The sequence below is a fragment of the Palaemon carinicauda genome, chromosome 24 (assembly GCF_036898095.1).
Source record: "Palaemon carinicauda isolate YSFRI2023 chromosome 24, ASM3689809v2, whole genome shotgun sequence".
In the NCBI taxonomy this organism is placed as follows: domain Eukaryota; kingdom Metazoa; phylum Arthropoda; class Malacostraca; order Decapoda; family Palaemonidae; genus Palaemon; species Palaemon carinicauda.
In genome coordinates, this window is record NC_090748.1 from 77,931,928 (window position 1) to 77,951,927 (window position 20,000).

Genomic DNA, 20,000 nt, shown 5'->3' on the forward strand with positions numbered 1-20,000 from the left:
ATGGGTTGCCATCAGAACAGACAGGGAGGTTTTAGAGCAAGGAGATGACATCAAAACAGACAGAGAGGTTCTAGAGCAAGGAGATGACATCAGAACAGACAAGGGGTTTGTATCAGAACAGACAGGGAGGTTCTATAGCAAGGAGATGGCATCAGAACAAACAAGGTGGTTCTAGAGCAAGGGGCTGCCATAAGAACAGACAGGGATTTTCTAGAGCTAGGAGATGGCATCAGAACAGATAAGGAAGTTTTAGATCAAGAATATTGCATCAGAATACACAGGGAGGTTCTAGATCAAGGGGCTGCCATAAGAACAGACAGGGATTTTCTAGAGCTAGGAGATGGCATCAGAACAGATAAGGAAGTTTTAGATCAAGAAGATGGCATCAGAATACACAGGGAGGTTCTAGAGCAAGGGGCTGCCATAAGAACAGACAGGGAGTTTCTAGTGCCAGGAGATGGCATCAGAACAAACAAGGTTTCACATCAGAAAAGCCAGGGAAGTTCTAAAGCAAGGAGATGCTATCGGAACAGACAAGGAGGTTCTACAGCAAGGGGTTGCCATAAGAACAGACAGGAAGGTTTAGAGCAAGGAGATGGCATTAGAACAGACAGGGAGGTTCTGGAGTAAGGAGATGACATCAGAACAGACAAGGGGTTCGCATCAAAACGAACAGGAAGGATCTAGAGCAAGGAGATGGCATCAGAACAAACAAGGAGGTTCTGGAGCAAGGAGATGACATCAGAAAATACAAGGGTTCTCATCAGAAAAGACAGAGAGGTTCTGAAGCATGGAGATGGCATCAGAAAAGACAAGGAGGTTCTAGAGCAAGGGGCAGCCATAGGAATAGACAGGGAGTTTCTAGAGCAAAGGGATGACATCAGAACAGACAAGGGGTACGCATTAGAAAAGCCAGGGAAGTTCTGAAGGAAGGAGATTCTACCAGAACCGACAAGGAGGTTCTACAGCAAGTGGTTGCTTAAAGAACAGACAGGGAGGTTTTAGAGCAAGGAGATGGCATCAGAACAGACAGGGAGGTTCAAGAGCAAGGGTTTGGTATCAGAACTGACTGACAGGGAAGTTCTAGAGCAAGGGGTTGGCATCAGAACAGACAGGGAAAATCTAGAACAAGGGAATGGTATCAGAAATGGAAGGGAGATTCAAGAGCAAGGGGTGGGAATCAGAACAGACAGGGAGGCTCTAGTGCAAGGGGTTGTCATCAGAACAGACAGGGGGGGGTTCTAATGTAAGAAGTCGTCATCAGAACAGACAGGGAGGTTCAAGAGCAAGGGGTTTTCATCAGAACTGACAGGGAGGTTTGAGAGCAAGGGGTTGGCATCAGAACAAACAGGAACGTTCTAGAGCAAATGGTTGGCATCAGAATAGACAGGGAAAATCTAGAACAAGGGAATGGTATCAGAAATGAAAGGGAGATTCAAGAGCAATGGGTGGGAATCAGAACAGACAGGGAGAATCTAGTGCAAGGGGTTGTCATCAAAACAGACAGGGGGGTTCTAATGTAAAGAGTTGTCATCAGAACAGACAGGGAGGTTAAAGAGCAAGGGGTTGGCATCAGAACAAATAGGGAAGTTCTAGAGCAAGGGGTTGGCATCAGAACAGACAGGGAGGTTCAAGAGCAAGGGGTTGGCATTAGAACAGACAGGGAGGTTCAAGAGCAAAGGGTTGGCATCAGAACAGACAGGGAGGTTCAAGAGCAAGGCGTTGGCATCAGAACATACAGTGAGGTTCAAGAGCAAAGTGTTGGCATCAGAAATGACAGGGAAGTTCTTGAGCAAGGAGTTAGCATTAGACCAGACAGGGAAGATCTAGGGCAAGGGATTGGTATCAGAAAGGGAGATTCAAGAGCAAGGGGTTGTCATCAGAACAAACAGGGAGGTTCAAGAGCAAAGGGTTGGCATTTGAACAAACAGGGAAGTTCTAGAGCAAGGGGTTGGCATCAGAACAAACAGGGAGGCTATAGAGCAAGGGGTTGGCATCAGAACAGCTAGATTTTAGTGTAAAGGGTTGTCATCAGAACAGGCAGGGAGGTTCAAGAGCAAGGGGTTGGCATCAGAACTGACAGGGAAGTTCTAGAGCAAGCGGTTGGCATCAGAAAAGACAGGGAGGTTATAGAACAAGGGGTTGGCATCAGAACAGACAGTGAGGTTTTAGTGTAAGGGGTTGTCATCAGAACAAACAGGGAGGTTCAAGAGCAAGGGGTTGGCATCAGAACTGACAGGGAAGTTTAAGAGCAAGGGGCTGGCATCAGAACAGAAAGGGAGGTTATAGAGCAAGGGGTTGGCATCAGAATAGACAGTGAGGTTCTAGTGTTAGGGTTTGTCATCAGAACAAACAGGGAGGTTCAAGAGCAAGGGGTTGGCATCAGAACTGACAGGGAAGTTCTAGAGCAATGGGTTGGCATCAGAACTTACAGGGAAGTTCTAGAACAAGGGATTGGCATCAGAACAGACAGGGAGGTTATAGACCAAGTGGTTGGCATGAGAACAGACAGTGAGGTTTTAGTATAAGGGTTTGTCATCAGAACAAACAGGGAGGTTCAAGAGCAATGGGTTGGCATCAGAACTGACAGGGAAGTTCTAGTGCAAGGGGTTGGCATCAGAACAAACAGGGAGGTTCAAGAGCAAGGGGTTGGCATCAGATCTGACAGGGAAGTTTTAGAGCAAGGTGTTGGCATCAGAACTGACAGGGAAGTTCTATAGCAAGTGGTTGGCATCAGTACAGACAGTGAGATTCTAGTGTAAGAGGTTGTCATCAGATCAAACTGGGAGGTTCAAGAGCAAGGGGTTGGCATCAGAACTGACAGAGAAGTTCTAGAACCAGGGGTTGGCACCTGATCAGATTGGAAGGTTCCAGAGCATGGGGTTGTCATCAGAATTGACAGTGAGGTTTTAGTGTGAGGGGTTGTCAGAAAAAAACCGGGAGGTTCAAGAGGAAGGGGTTGGCATTAAAAATGACAGGGAAGTTCTAGAGCAAGGGGCTGGCATCAGAACTGACAGGGAAGTTCTAGAGCAAGGGGTTGGCATCAGGGCAGACAGTGAGGTTCTAGTGTAAGGGTTTGTCATCAGAACAAACAGGGAGGTTCAAGAGCAATTGGTTGGCATCAGAACCGAGAGGGAAGTTCTTGGGCAAGGGGCTGGCATCAGGCATGACAGGGAAGTTTTAGAGCAAGGGGTTGACATCAGAACAGACAGGGAGGTTCTAGTGTAAGTGGTTGTCATCAAAACAAACAGTGAGGTTCAAGAGCAAGGGTTTGGCATAAGAACAGACAGGGGGGTTCCAGAGCAAGGGGTTGTCATCAGAACAGACAGCTAGGTTCTAGTGTAAGGGGTTGTCATCAGAACAAATTTGGAGATTCAAGAGCAAGTGATTGGCATCAGAACTGACAGGGAAGTTCTAGAGCAAAGGGTTGGCATCAAAACATACAAGGAGGTTCCAGAGCAAGGGGTTGTCATCAGAACAGACAGCAAAGTTCTAGTGTAAGGGGTTGTCATCAGATCAAACAGGGAGATTCAAGAGCAAGTGGTTGGCATCAGAACTGACAGGGAAGTTTTAGAGCAAGGAGTTGGCATCAGAACAGGCAGGGAGGTTATAGTGCAAGGGGTTGGCATCAGAAGTGACAGGAAGGTTTCAGAGCAAGAGGTTGTCATCATAACAGACACATTGGTTATAGACCAAGCGGTTGGTATCAGAACAGACAGGGAGGTTCTAGTGTGAGAGGTTGTCATTAGAACAAACATGGAGATTCAAGAGCAAGTGGTTGGCATCAGAACTTATAGGGAAGTTCTAGTGCAAGGGGTTGGCATCAGAACAGACAGGGAGGTTAATAGAGCAAGGGGTTGGCATCAGAACAGACAGGGTGGTTATAGAGCAAGGTGTTGGCATCAGAACAGACAGAGAGATTATAGAGCAAGGGGTTGGCACCAGAACAGACAGGGAGGTTTCAGAGCAAGAGGTTGTCATCATAACAGATAGGTTGGTTATAGAGCAAGTGGTCAGCATCAGAACTTACAGGGAAGTTCTAGAGCTAGGGGTTGGCATCAGAACAGACACGGAGGTTATAGAGCAAGGTGTTGGAATCAAAACAGACAGTGAGGTTCTAGTGTAAGGGATTGGCATCAGAACTGACAGGGAAGTTCCAGACCAAGGGGTTGTCCTCAGAACAAACGGTGAGGTTCTAGTGTAAGGGGTTGTCATCAGAACAAACATGGAAATTCAAGAGCAAGTGGTTGGCATCATAAATGACAGGGAAGTTCTAGAGCAAGGAGTTTGCATCAGAACGACAGGGAGGTTATAGAGCAAGGGGTTGTCATCAGAACAGACAGTGAGGTTATAGAGTAACGGGTTGGCACCAGAACAGACAGGGAGGTTGTAGAGCAAGGGGTTGTCATCAGAACAGACAGGGAGATTGGAGATCAAGTGGTTGGAATCAGAACAGACAGGGAAGTTTTAGAGCAAGGGGTTGTCATTAGAAAAGACAAAGAGGTTCTAGAGCAAGAAGCTGCCATAAGAATAGACAGGGAGTTTCTAAACCAAGGAGATGCTATCAGAACAGAGAAGGTGGTTCTACAGTAAGGGGTTGCCATAAGAACAGACAGGGAGATTTTAGAGCAAGGAGATGGCATCAGAACAGACAGGGATGTTCAAGAGCAAGTGTTTGGTATCAGAACTGACCGACAGGGAAGTTCTAGAGCAAGGGGGTTGGCATCAGAACAGACAGTGAGGTTTTAGTGTAAGGGGTTGTCATCAGAACAGACAGGATGTTTCTAGAGCCAGGAGATGGCATCAGAACAAACAAGGAGGTTATAGAGCAAGGAGATGACATCAGAACTAACAAGGAGATTCTAGGGCAAGGAGATGATATCACAACAGACATGGGGTTCACATCAGAAAAGCCAGGGAAGTTCTAAAGCAAGGAGATGCTATCGGAACAAACAAGGAGGTTCTACAGCAAGGGGTTGCCATTAGAAAAGACAGGGAGGTTTTAAGCTAGGAGATGGCATCAGAACAGACAGGGAGGTTCTAGAGCAAGGAGATGACATCATAACAGACAAGGGGTTGGTATCAGAACAGACATGGAGGTTCTAGAGCAAGGAGATGACATCGTAAAATACAAGGAGTTCTTATCAGAAAAGACAGGTAGGTTCTAAAGCAAGAAGATTTCATCAGAAAAGACAAGGAGGTTCTAGAGAGAGGGGCTGCCATAAGAACAGACAGGATGTTTCTAGAGCCAGGAGATGCCATCAGAACAACCAAGGAGGTTTTAGAGCAAGGAGATGATATCAGAACAGACAAGGGGCTTGCATCAGAAAAGCCAGGGAAGTTCTAAAGCAAGGAGATGCTATCGGAACAGACAAGGAAGCTCTACAGCAATGGGTTGCCATCAGAACAGACAGGGAGGTTTTACAGCAAGGAGATGACATCAGAACAGACAGAGAGGTTCTAGAGCAAGGAGATGACATCAGAACAGACAAGGGGTTTTTATCAGAACAGACAGGGAGGTTCTATAGCAAGGAGATGGCATCAGAACAAACAAGGTGGTTCTAGAGCAAGGGGCTGCCATAAGAACAGACAGGGATTTTCTAGAGCTAGGAGATGGCATCAGAGCAGATAAGGAAATTTTAGATAAAGAAGTTGGCATCAGAATACACATGGAGGTTCTAGAGCAAGGGGCTGCCATAAGAACAGACAGGGAGTATCCAGAGCCAGGAGATGGCATCAGAACAAACAAGGTTTCGCATCAGAAAATCCAGGGAAGTTCTAAAGCAAGGAGATGCTATCGGAACAGACAAGGAGGTTCTACAGCAAGGGGTTGCCATAAGAACAGACAGGAAGGTTTAGAGCAAGGAGATGGCTTTAGAACAGACAGGGAGGTCCTGGAGTAAGGAGATGACACCAGAACAGACAAGGGGTTTGCATCAAAACAAACAGGAAGGTTCTCGAGCAAGGAGATGGCATTAGAACAAACAAGGTGGTTCTAGAGCAAGGGGCTGCCATAAGAACAGACAGGGATTTTCTAGAGCTAGGAGATGGCAGCAGAACAGATAAGGAAGTTTTAGATCAAGAAGATGGCATCAGAATACACAGGGAGGTTCTAGAGCAAGGGGCTGCCATAAGAACAGACAGGGAGTTTCTAGAGCCAGGAGATGGCATCAGAACAAACAAGGTTTCGCATCAGAAAAGCCAGGAAAGTTCTAAAGCAAGGAGATGCTATCGGAACAGACAAGGAGGTTCTACAGCAAGGGGTTGCCATAAGAACAGACAGGAAGATTTAGAGCAAGGAGATAGCTTTAGAACAGACAGGGAGGTTTTGGAGTAAGGAGATGACATCAGAACAGACAAGGGGTTCGCATCAAAACAAACAGGAAGGTTCTCGAGCAAGGAGATGACATCAGAACAAACAAGGAGGTTTTGGAGCAAGGAGATGACATCAGAAAATACAAGGGTTCTCATCAGAAAAGACAGAGAGGTTCTGAAGCATGGAGATGGCGTCAGAAAAGACAAGGAGGTTCTAGAGCAAGGGGCAGCCATAAGAATAGACAGGGAGTTTCTAGAGCAAGGGGATGACATCAGAACAGACAGGGAAAATCTAGAACAAGGGAATGGTATCAGAAATGAAAGGGAGATTCAAGAGCAAGGGGTGGGAATCAGAACAGACAGGGAGGCTCTAGTGCAAGGGGTTGGCATCAGAACAGACAGGGAAAATCTAGAACAAGGGAATGGTATCAGAAATGAAAGGGAGATTCAAGAGCAAGGGGTGGGAATCAGAACAGACAGGGAGGCTCTAGTGCAAGGGGTTGTCATCAGAACAGACAGGGGGGTTCTAATGTAAGGAGTTGTCATCAGAACAGACAGGTAGGTTCAAGAGCAAGGGGTTGTCATCAGAACTGACAGGAAGGTTCGAGAGCAAGGGGTTGGCATCAGAACAAACAGGGTAGTTCTAGAGCAAGGGGTTGGCATCAGAACAGACAGGGAGGTTCAAGAGCAAGTGGTTGGCATTAGAACAGACAGGGAAGATCTAGGGCAAGGGATTGGTATCAGAAAGGGAGATTCAAGAGCAAGGGATTGTCATCAGAACAAACAGGGAGGTTCAAGAGCAAGGAATTGGCATCAGAAGAAACAGGAAAGTTCTAGAGCAAGGGATTGGCATCAGAACAGACAGGGAGGTTCAAGAGCAAAGCGTTGGCATCAGAACATACAGTGAGGTTCAAGAGCAAAGTGTTGGCATCAGAAATGACAGGGAAGTTCTTGAGCAAGGAGTTTGCATTAGAACAGACAGGGAAGATCTAGGGCAAGGGATTGGTATCAGAAAGGGAGATTCAAGAGCAAGGGGTTGTCATCAGAAACTGGGAGGTTCAAGAGCAAGGGGTTGGCATCTGAACAAACAGCAAGTTCTAGAGCAAGGGGTTGGCATCAGAACAAACAGGGAGGTTATAGAGCAAGGAGTTGGCATCAGAACAGCTAGGTTCTAGTGTAAGGGGTTGTCATCATAACAGGCAGGGAGGTTCAAGAGCAAGGGGTTGGCATCAGAACTGACAGGGAAGTTCTAGAGCAAGCGGTTGGCATCAGAAAAGACAGGGAGGTTATAGAACAAGGGGTTGGCATCAGAACAGACAGTGAGGTTCTAGTGTACGGGGTTGTCATCAGAACAAACAGGGAGGTTCAAGAGCAAGGGGTTGGCATCAGAACTGACAGGGAAGTTTTAGAGCAAGGGGCTGGCATCAGAACAGAAAGGGAGGTTATAGAGCAAGGGGTTTGCATCAGAATAGACAGTGAGGTTCTAGTGTTAGGGTTTGTCATCAGAACAAACAGGGAGGTTCAAGAGCAAGGGGTTGGCGTCAGAACTGACAGGGAAGTTCTAGAGCAAGGGGTTGGCATCAGAACTGACAGGGAAGTTCTAGAACATGGGGATGGCATCAGAACAGACAGGGAGGCTATAGACCAAGTGGTTGGCATCAGAACAGACAGTGAGGTTTTAGTATAAGGGTTTGTCATCAGAACAAACAGGGAGGTTCAAGAGCAATGGGTTGACATCAGAACTGACAGGGAAGTTCTAGTGCAAGGGGTTGGCATCAGAACAGACAGGGAGGTTATAGAGCAAGGGGTTGGCATCAGAACACACAGGGAGGTTTCAGAGCAAGAGGTTGTCATCATAACAGACAGTGTGGTTATAGAGCAAGCGGTTGGCATCAGAACAGACAGGGAGGTTCTAGTGTGAGGGGTTGTCATTAGAACAAACATGGAGATTCAAGAGCAAGTGGTTGGCATCAGAACTGATAGGGAAGTTCTAGTGCAAGGGGTTGGCATCAGAACAGACAGGGAGGTTATAGAGCAAGAGGTTGGCATCAGAACAGACAGGGTGGTTATAGAGCAAGGTGTTGGCATCAGAACAGACAGAGAGATTATAGAGCAAGGGGTTGGCACTAGAACAGACAGGGAGGTTCCAGAGCAAGAGGTTGTCATCATAACAGATAGGTTGGTTATAGAGCAAGTGGTCGGCCTCTGAACTTACAGGGAAGTTCTAGAGCAAGGGGTTGGCATCAGAACAGACACAGAGGTTATAGAGCAAGGTGTTGGTATCAAAACAGACAGTGAGGTTCTAGTGTAAGGGATTGGCATCAGAACTGACAGGGAAGTTCCAGACCAAGGGGTTGTCATCAGAACAAACGGTGAGGTTCTAGTGTAAGGGGTTGTCATCAGAACAAACATGGAGATTCAAGAGCAAGTGGTTGGCATCAGAACTGACAGAGAAGTTCTAGAGCAAGGGGTTTGCATCAGAACGACAGGGAGGTTATAGAGCAAGGGGTTGTCATCAGAATAGACAGTGAGGTTATTGAGTAACGGGTTGGCACCAGAACAGACAGGGAGGTTGTAGAGCAAGGGGTTTTCATCAGAACAGACAGTGAGGTTCTAGTGTAAGGGGTTGTCATCAAAACATACAGTGAGGTTCAAGAGCAAGGGTTTGGCATGAGAACTGACAGGGAGGTTCCAGAGCAAGGGGTTGTCATCAGAACAGACAGCTAGGTTCTAGTGTAAGGGGTTGTCATCAGAACAAACAGGGAGATTGGAGGGCAAGTGGTTGGCATCAGAACAGACAGGGAGGTTATAGAGCAAGGGGTTGTCATCAGAACAGACAGTGAGGTTCTAGTGTAAGGGGTTGTCATCAGAACAGACAGTGAGGTTCTAGTGTAAGGGGTTGTCATCAAAACATACAGTGAGGTTCAAGAGCAAGGGTTTGGCATGAGAACAGACAGGGAAGTTCTAGAGCAAGAGGTTGGCATCAGAACAGATAGGGAAGTTCTAGAGCAAGGGGTTGGCATCAGAACGACAGGGAGGTTATAGAGCAAGGGGTTGGCATCAGAACAGACAGTGAGGTTCTATTGTTAGGGGTTGTCATCAGAACAAACAGGGAGATTGGAGGGCAAGTGGTTGGCATCAGAACAGACAGGGAAGTTTTAGAGCAAGTGGTTGGCATCAGAACGACAGTGAGGTTATAGAGCAAGGGGTTGGCATCAGAATAGACAGTGAGGTTTATATTGTAAGGGGTTGACATCAGAACAAACAGGGAGATTGGAGAACAAGTGGTTGTCATCAGAACAGACAGGGAGGTTATAGAGCAAGGGGTTGGCATCAGAACGACAGGGAGGTTATAGAGCAAGGGGTTGGCATCAGAACAGTCACGGAGGTTATAGAGCAAGGTGTTGGCATCAAAACAGACAGTGAGGTTCTAGTGTAAGGTATTGGGATCAGAACTGACATGGAAGTTCCAGACCAAGGGGTTGTCATCAGAACAAACAGTGAGGTTCTAGTGTAAGGGGTTGTCATCAGAACAAACATGGAGATTCAATAGCAAGTGGTTGGCATCAGAACTGACAGGGAAGTTCTAGAGCAAGGGGTTTGCATCAGAACGACAGGGAGGTTATAGAGGAAGGGATTGGCATCAGAACAGACAGTGGGGTTATAGAGTAATGGGTTGGCACCAGAACTGACAGGGAGGCTGTAGAGCAAGGGGTTGTCATCAGAACAGACAGTGAAGTTTTAGTTTAAGGGGTTGTCATCAGAACAGACAGGGAGATTGGAGGTCAAGTGGTTGGCATCAGAACAGACAGGGAAGTTTTAGAGCAAGGGGTTGTCATCAGAACAGACAGGGAAGTTCTAGAGCAAGGGGTTGGCATCAGAACAGACAGGGAAGTTCTAGAGCAAGGGGATGGCATCAGAACGACAGGGAGGTTATAGACCAAGGGATTGGCATCAGAACAGACAGTGAGGTTCTATTGTAAGGGGTTGTCATCAGAACAAACAGGGAGATTGGAGGGCAAGTGGTTGGCATCAGAACAGACAGGGAAGTTTTAGAGCAAGTGGTTGGCATCAGAACAGACAGGGAAGTTCTAGAGCTAGGGGTTGGCATCAGAACGACAGGCAGGTTATAGAGCAAGGGGTTGGCATCAGAACAGACAGTGAGGTTCTGTTGTAAGGGGTTGTCATCAGAACAAACAGGGAGATTGGAGAGCAAGTGGTTGGCATCAGAGCAGACAGGGAGGTTATAGAGCAAGGGGTTGTCATCAGAACAGACAGTGAGGTTCTAGTGTAAGGGGTTGTCATCAGAACAGACAGGGAGATTAGAGGTCAAGTGGTTGGCATCAGAACAGACAGGGAAGTTTTAGATCAAGTGGTTGTCATCAGAACAGACAGGGAAGTTCTAGAGCAAGGGGTTGTCATGAGAACAGACAGGGAAGTTTTAGAGCAAGGGGTTGGCATCAGAACGACAGGGAGGTTATAGAGCAAGGGGTTGGCTTCAGAACAGACAGTGAGGTTCTATTGTAAGGGGTTGTCATCAGAACAAACAGGGAGATTGGAGGGCAAGTGGTTGGTATCAGAACAGACAGGGAAGTTTTAGAGCAAGTGGTTGGCATCAGAACAGACAGGGAAGTTCTAGAGCAAGGGGTTGGCATCAGAACGACAGGCAGGTTATAGAGCAAGGGGTTGGCATCAGAACAGACAGTGAGGTTCTGTTGTAAGGGGTTGTCATCAGAACAAACAGCGAGATTGAAGAGCAAGTGGTTGGCATCAGAGCAGACGGAGGTTATAGAGCAAGGTTTTGTCATCAGAACAGACAGTGAGGTTCTAGTGTAAGGGGTTGTCATCAGAACAAACAGGGAGATTGGAGAGGAAGTGGTTGGCATCAGAACAGACAGGGAAGTTTTAGAGCAAGGGGTTGGCTTCAGAACAGGCAGGGAGGTTATAGAGGAACGGGTTGGCATCAGATCAGACAGTGAGGTTATAGAGCAAGGGGTTGGCACCAGAACAGACAAGGAGATTCCATAACAAGGTATTGTGATCAGAACAGACAAGGCGGTTATAGAGCAATGTGTTGGCATCAGAACAGATAGGGAGGTTATAGAGCAAGCAGTTGTCATCAGAACTGACAGGGAAGTTTTAGAGCAATTGGTTGGCATCAGAACAGACAGGGATGTTATACAGCAAGAGGTTGGCACCAGAACAGATAGGGAGGTTATAGAGCAAGGTGTTGGCATCAGAACAGACGGCGAGGTTCTAGAGCAAGCGGTTGGCATCAGGAGACAGAGAGATTCTAGAGTAAGGGGTTGGCATCAGAACACGGGGAGTTTCTAGAGCAACTGGTTTGCATTAGAACAGACAGGGAGGTTTTAGAGTAAGAGGTTAGAATCAGAATAGACAAGGAGGTTCCAGGGCAAGGGATTGGCATCAGAATAGACAGGGAGGTTCTAGAACACTACTTACAATTCATCATCGAAAAAGCAATGAGCAGCGGTGAGGATCCACCTTTTCTTGATGATGGAGCCTCCACATCGATATTTAATTCCAGCTATGGTTGGAACAACGATGACTTGGTAAGGATATTCGTTTGCGGCAGCTGCTGTACCGTTGACGATTCTTATTCCATCTGCGGTAACTTGTGCAACGCCACAGTCAGCTATCGGTGAGGATAAATAGATATAAATTATATTATATATATATATATATATATATATATATATATATATATATATATATATATGTTCATATGTACATATGTATATATGTATATATATAATATATATATTTATAAATACATATATATATATGTATATATATATATATATATATATATATATATATATATATATATATATATATATATATATGTATATATATATATATATATATATATATATATATATATATATATATATATATATATATATATATACGGGCGTGTGTGTGTGTATTATGCTAGACGATGTTAACCAATGAATGTAGAACATAGAATAGAAATGTCATTTAATGCCTTGAATTTTTAAGCCCACACTTGAAGCGGCATTAACATTTTGTCATCATTTATCGTGAAAATAACATCGAATTTGCTGTTTCTGTTGCTTTGAAGGTTTGAATTTTTTTTTTACATCGTTTAAAATTATTATTATATGATACAAAGTCAAAGACAGTTCTTTTCATAGGAAAGTAGGTTGCTCTTTCCCTTTTTATCGAATAGTGTTTTTATACCTATATTATTATCCTCTTACAAATGCTTTAAATATGTCCGTTCAATATGAACACTTGTTTGTAGGCGCTTTGTTTCAGGAGTGTTATATTTAAACAAGGAAATTTATCATGTGGCATTGCTCATGGAGGTCTTTTGAATGCCAATAGTAATGCTTCAAGAGAAATACGATCTTATCTCCTATAAAAAAAAAGATATTAAACAAGAAAACAGTGGCTGACACTGTCATCCTTAAACTGGAGAGAGAGAGGATGAACCCCATGTGCAGCAAAACACATTCACAATGTAAGAAGCTTCTTCGTTTAATAACCTACAGAAAGCTTGCCATGAGTAGGTCGAATCTCCTGTATAAACTGCGCCATTTATTCCTGGTTTCTTGGGTCGTTCTTCCAAAATATTTCTCTTCTTCCTTCTATGCATCATTTTCTAGCTTTACTTCACTTTTAATCTACTTGATCATACAATCTCAAAATGCTTTACTCTGGTGCAATCTTTCCATCACTCTATCCCTTATACCTCTTCAATGTACCATAATGTTTTCCCCTATCAGTTCTTTCACCATCACATATACTATGCAAGCATTTTATCTCAGCAGTTTCAATTCTTTGTTTTATATTCAATATCCCAAAGTTGATTCAAGAATACCTTCATGTATTTTTATTTTACTTTCAGCAAACATTATCTATTCTGTTGCCAATTTTTTTCACACACCCTGCTATCTTTCTTATTTCTCTAATATGTGACTCTTCTCATCTCTCATCTTGCCATAACACTGAATTTGCTACTTCAATTCATTTCCCATCAACACTAACATTCGTTGGTCCATCTTTCTGGTTTCCTTTTACCTTTTCTTGAACAAGTTTTTCCTCAACCTGTTCCCCCTGTAAATAATACCAACTTACGTCACCCACTTCTGCCGTATTCCTTCAGTCCCCGTGTTAGCACAGAATAATCTGCAAGCACCAACTATTCCACATCTTATCTATAACATTTATACATATTTTCTTTTATCACAAACTTTGCTCTTTCTTTCATCTCTTCGTAACCCTTTTGCATCTCATCCTCCATAAATGAACAGTACTGTCACACTCTTGTCTGAACCTTATTTTCATGCCAACCAGTAACTGACCTACCCTTATACTCTACACATTCTTCATTTCTATCATAAACATATCTATATCACTCATGCATAACTCGGTCTCCTCATTGTCACTTTATTAATTTTCTGATAAGTGTTTTTTTGGCCAATGTAATATGCTTGCAGGATTTCCTCTTACTTTGAAACTTTTCAAATCTTTAGACACTAGTCTAAACCCATTTAGCATCGCCCTTATCAGTCATTGTTACCTGTCTTACTTTCTCGGGGAAAATCCTATCACACCTCCCCTGGTGTATTAAGTAATACCAGACTCCTATAATGCTTACAGTTGTCTTTATCGCCTTTAGCTTTATACACCAGAACAGGCATCAAACTTTAACCACTGTACTGCAATGTCTTGCTTGTAATGACGTCACCTTCTGGTATCTGACCTATCTTTTTTACATGATCATCTGTCACTTCCACAAATATTCTCAGTCTTATATTAATTTCTTTCAAATATTTTATCACTCTGCTCTGCTGCTACATTAAAAAGAAAGTTTTCACAATACAGTACTCACTCTATCGACCCGTGATGTACATATGCATTTGGCAGCCTTTCTTCATTAGCATCTTTCACTCTGAGATTCCTTGCTCATTAACCTTCTCTATGCAAATACTCTCCCGTAGAATAACGTTTAACTTTAATTAAAAATATTTTTCATCACCTTTCTGTTTTTGTTACTGGCCATTTCTTTCTCTATTCTTTTATTGCACTATTTTCCTGGGGCTGTCAAAAATGGGGGTAAATGGATATGCCAGCACACGCACACACCCACACAGATTCGATGCTTCCCATCCACCCCTCTTCTAACTACAACACGACAGTTTCAGCAATTTGTGGGAGATTGTGGTTTTTGAGTATACCTCTCGGGGTACCCCCGTCACTAGGTTATGACTACTCATCTCCCCCCTACTCGAGGGCCGGGGAGACACCATATAGTCACACGTCTGACGATTCCCCTGTGTGGCAGGATGCATACATACATACATACATATATATATATATATATATATATATATATATATATATATATATATATATATATATATATATATATATATATGAATATTAGCAGACATTGCTCTTTATTATGTTGGAGAGATCAAAACTTCTATTTTTCCTTTACTATAAGTTTTATCCCTTCCTCCAACCTCTCCCTATCCTTATACTCTCCCAGATACTCCATGCTGATCCAATGACCTGCACATGTAATTTTAAAAACTGACCTTTCAATCATTCCCTTACTTAAACCCTACCCCACAGTTAATCCAGTTTTCCTACATAAGCTCTTTGTCCATCCTTCTTATATAACTCGCCTGTCTTTATTACATTTAGTGCCTCATTTTCTCACTTTCCTTTCTTACTTATATCAAATTTAACTTTTCCTTCAACTAAGTTATGATAAGATATAGGCCTATCCCCAGGCCAATCCTCTTTTCCACATCAAAACCATTACATTTTTACTGACATAGTAATTAGTTATTACTGTTTTTCATATGAAATGATTTATTTCAAATAAGTCTCCTGGCAGACAGATTTCTACTAGATTTTGTCCCTTTTCCCTTATTCCAGGAACTCATTCCTACTAACAACAACATTTCCTTCTCTGTCACCTATCCATACACCCAATTTTCATATCCCAGTTTTCCTTTCATATTCTCCAAAATAATCCAGACAGGATACAGATTCAGAGCTCAACATAAGATTCTCTTTCAGTTTTCTATTCCTGAAACATATGCTCATACTATAAAAATTTTTATTCCTGTCACAGTCAGTCTTGACATTACATTCCTTGAAATAATACACCAGGGACTCTTATTTCCTGTCATCAGAGACTTAACAGGTTCCCAATCGCTACCCCTAACTGTGAAGAAGTTTCCACTCGTACATGACATTATATGTTTTATTCATATGGTGTTTGGCAAGCAATAAATGAAATTGAACATACATACTTAATTTCATGCAAAAGTCAAAGTTTTAGGGAGCAATCATTGATAAATTGGAAATAAAAACTTTCATAAAAGTTCTAATAATACAGTACTGTACATCATTATGAAGCAATTTATTTCAGGTTTGTCTGAAAAATAGAGAAATATTCTACCCCTTCACATTTCAACTACCCTACATACCATTATTCTTTGTTATTTTGATTTGTTCACTTTCGCCTCACTAAGTGCCAGTTCAAAAGAGTTTTCTCTCCTTGAACAAATCAATAATCATGCATTTATTCTCATCTACACCATGATATGAATATTCCAAACCATAAGATTTAGTATTTTCCTTTGATGAATAGTCTGTATTCCTGGAGTGTTGCATTCTATGGGAAGTTTTCTCAATCTAGACTAACCTTTCACACATACTGCTCAATCACTATTGTTGCAGCAGAAATTTTGGGCGAAATTAGCTCCACCCCTTGATGACGTCATAGCCAATCATGTTGTCTTCCATGTTAACAGCAGTCACAACACATCCCCTTCAAGTGATTATTAGTTAATATAGTTTGAAATTTGTCAGGGGATGTATTGTGACCATTGCTAACATGGGAGACAACGTGATTGGCTATGACATCATCAAAGGGTGGGGCTTATTTCACTCAAAATATTTGCAGCGACTATACGGAGGCATGTCACTTAAAATCACATGAGCTTCTGGCACCTTTCCATTTTCAACCATTTCACTATCATTTCTATATTCAAAGTAAATACATCCACTAGCATTCTCAAATTTTCATTTACTGCTTCTACTCTTCTGTCCTATAAATTAGCATATTTGAATTCAATATATTCAAGAATCAAAACATAAGTACAATTTAGATGATCAACCAAGAAGGATTGTAAACTTGTTATCCTTGGTAGTTGGAGATTAACAAAGCAAAAAGTATAAGCCATAGCTACTTACGGCAGTATGCCCTTGTAACACTACAAGATGTGGCTGTTGTTGATGACTCTGCAGATGATGTTGTTGGCATGGTAGTCGTTGTTGTTGGCATGGTATTTGTTGTTGTTGGCATGGTAGTCGTTGTTGTTGGCATGGTAGTTGTTGTTGTTGGCATGGTAGTCGTTGTTGTTGGCATGGTAGTTGTTGTTGTTGGCATGGTAGTCGTTGTTGTTGGCATGGTAGTTGTTGTTGTTGGCATGGTAGTCGTTGTTGTTGGCATGGTAGTTGTTGTTGGCATGGTAGTCGTTGTTGTTGGCATGACAGTTGTCGTCGTTGGCATGACAGTCGTCGTTGTTGGCATGACAGTCGTTGTTGGGTTGGGAGGTGTTGTTGTTGGCATGACAGTCGTCGTTGTTGGCTTGGGAGGTGTTGTCGTTGTTGGGTTGGAAGGTGGTGTTGTTGGTTTGACAGTCGTTGTTGGGTTAGGAGGTGTTGTTGTTGGCATGACAGTTGTTGGTGGCAAAGCAATTGTTGTTGGCTTCAGTGTTGTCGGATCTGCAAGAGGAGTTGTTGGTGGAATGGTAGTAGGTACTGGCGGAAGCACATCTATACTCGGAAGAAAAGATTTCTTAAATGATTTCAACCATGTTCTCTAAAGTCATTATCAAAATATGCTGGACATGGCATTATTGTTTCATAGGTATTCAAAACATTATTTGCATCATTGATTTTCTATCATTGCATATTATCAGTTAAATCTAGATGGTACTACTTTTTTTATTATTATTTTCACTGTGTATCCCTACCTGTCTACACAATTTTCCAATTTTTCTGGCTATTACTTGTCCTAAAATTAATAATTCACCTTTAAAATTACACTATAAATTATATGCAACTGTTAGAGTGTGCATAAATCTACCAATAACTATTCCAATGATAAATGCCTAAAATTAGTGAACCCTGGTACCTTTCAATGTTTTTTTTTTTTTACTTAAAAAACACTGACCATCCTGTGAGTATTTTGTATATGATTTGAACAGCATAAAAAATTTGAGCAGTTGATAATGAATCCAAATCAACAGTATGAAAATAAGTCGAAGTGAGGATCAAATTCGACGACGAGTCTCTAATAAAATTTGAAAATCACGAAATTCATGAAAGATATTAGTGCCAGATATAAATCGAAAGTCGCGTTTAATTTTAGAATAGAAAATTTCGGTATGAAGTAAGTGTATTTCTTTATTTAATAGAACCAGTAGCAAATATCGTTTATCTGTGGAATGAAGACACCAATACTTTTGAAATTATCGGGAAAATAATGGGGCCTGCAGTGCATTCAGAAACTCGAGTCACCATCACCATTGATCATAAGGGCAGTAAGCCTTCCATCATGCATGCAATTTGCCTCAACCGTAGCATTGAATACTTACCTACTTTAGACCTCAGAGCTGTTACTTACCTTCTTTCTACCTCTATTCATATGAAAGGGTCTTGAAGAGCTCCGAGTAATACTTTGATGAAGCATCAGTGTTATATTTGGAAAAAGATATACAAATATAACAAGCCAATAATACAAGCTTCCCAGTATATATGGCTGCAGTTAAGATTTAAGCATTTGTAGAGGGATGTATCACATCACTGGTGTGCTATGATTGACGATCCTAATAAATTTTGCTTCGTAGAAGTCCCACTAGTGATCCAGAGGAAGTCTTCCTCAACATGCTGAGAAAAGTTTTGAAAACATTAGCAACATCTCTAAAATCGATTTCTGAAAGTATCCTGTGTTATAAAAATTTGGGATATCTTATTTTCGTAAAGATGTATATTATTGAGTGATACATTTGTTTCATAAGATCTGAAAAGGAAATGCTAATTATTTTGTGGTAAGTAGAACCATGCATATTTTATTTTACTGTTGATTATTGAATAAGGTGATAGTCCTTCAAAGTTCCTTGTAAACTTAGTTATTTGTAATGTTCTATTCCTGCTCAAGTGTAGAATATACTAGATTTTATGTGATATGAATAATAGCCTTGAGAATTACACGGCAGCTAGCATTATAGCATCAGTGATAAGGCACATTTATCTCTTCAGAGGATTATAGTAAGAAGGAGGTTACATGTTAGCAGTTTTTCGAATTTAGCATAATTACTTAAGTGATTTCAAGTGTTTTGTTAGTTTCTTTGTGAAATCAGTGGGAATTCTAAGGAGTTGATTTACCCTCTGTAACACATTTCGGTGTAAATACTATAATAAATTGTATATTTTGGACCAAAAAGAGCTTGTAATAACAAACAAACCAATGTCTGTTTCCAAGAAGACCACAAGCGTACTCAACAGATCTGTAAGGAGATAAAAAACCCTACTTGCAGAGTATATTGAAGATGTCAGAATTAGTGGATGCTAGTAGCTAAGAGAAAATTTTGCTAGGCAATGAGAACTAAATAGAATTGCTGTTTATTTAGGAAAGGAAATCTAAGGTCATCCATCAGTTTGTATTTTTGATGGTTCAGTCCTTCCGTTGCAAATGACTAGTTTTTATAATAGGGTACAAGATTGTGGTGTAAAATTTCTTCATAACGCCGAAAATCTTTCGTTCAATGTACATAGTAACAAATATGAAAGAGGGATGAATTGCTGCAGAAGACACTTGTTTTGTGTACTGTGTTTGCTCTCTTAACTTGTTTGGCTAAGCGGCTGGAGTGCCACAATAATGGGTTGAAAGGAGGGATAATTCTTAGAAAATGGAATACAATCTTCCAAAAAATGAGGATGATGTCAGATTTATTTCTTAAAGGAGAATGACATATTTCAGTCAGCAGAAATCTCTTCAAGTACGATAGCATGTTTTGTCTGATTATATTGGACGAGAAACGACGGTGCAAGTAAGAGAAATGGGGTAGTGGTCACTAGGCCCAAAGTGGCAGATATTTTGTGAGCCTGAGTCAAGAAATTTAAGTTAAAAAAAAAACAGAAAAAAAAAAACTTTGTATTCATGGTCATGATACTGATGAACTTGTGTTGGGTGTTGAATGATTTGTTCCATCTCATTATTCAGAGAAAAGTTGTTAACCTTATTTCCATAAACATCAAGTGAGGTGGAAGGGTAGTCAGTCAGCCTGAGGTAAGTTGTAATATCTAATGTAGGAATGTAGAGAGAAAAAAATGGAAAAAAGTAAGAAATATATTGGAGGAAACAAAAATGAGAGAATCAGGTAATCAATAACACAATTCAAGATTAATAGAAGTTGGAAGAAAAAGTTAAAACCCGATGGTGTTGTAGAGGTTTTGCTATCTTCATTATGCTAGTTTTGGGCATTTTACTCAGCCTTTAAACTGGTAACGAGAATAGAAGTTGTAAAAACGGATCTTTAAACACTCAGGGTAAGCCCAAGCACCACTGGACGAATAGTATAACTGTAACGGAAAAAACATGTTAGAAA

At 41.9% G+C, this 20,000-nt stretch overlaps 2 protein-coding genes across 2 annotated transcripts in view; one reads left to right on the top strand and one right to left on the bottom strand.

The window, feature by feature from the left end:
• Gcat (Glycine C-acetyltransferase) overlaps positions 1-20,000 on the top strand; it is a 690,239-nt gene that overhangs the window by 333,522 nt on the left and 336,717 nt on the right. The window lies entirely within an intron of this gene.
• The window catches only part of LOC137617972 (serine proteinase stubble-like), a 105,033-nt gene that overhangs the window by 69,909 nt on the left and 15,124 nt on the right, over positions 1-20,000 (bottom strand). The window contains exon 2 of the mRNA XM_068347900.1: positions 16,579-17,163. Within this exon, the coding sequence (XP_068204001.1) occupies positions 16,579-17,163 (585 nt within the window). The remainder of the gene's footprint in view (positions 1-16,578; positions 17,164-20,000) is intronic.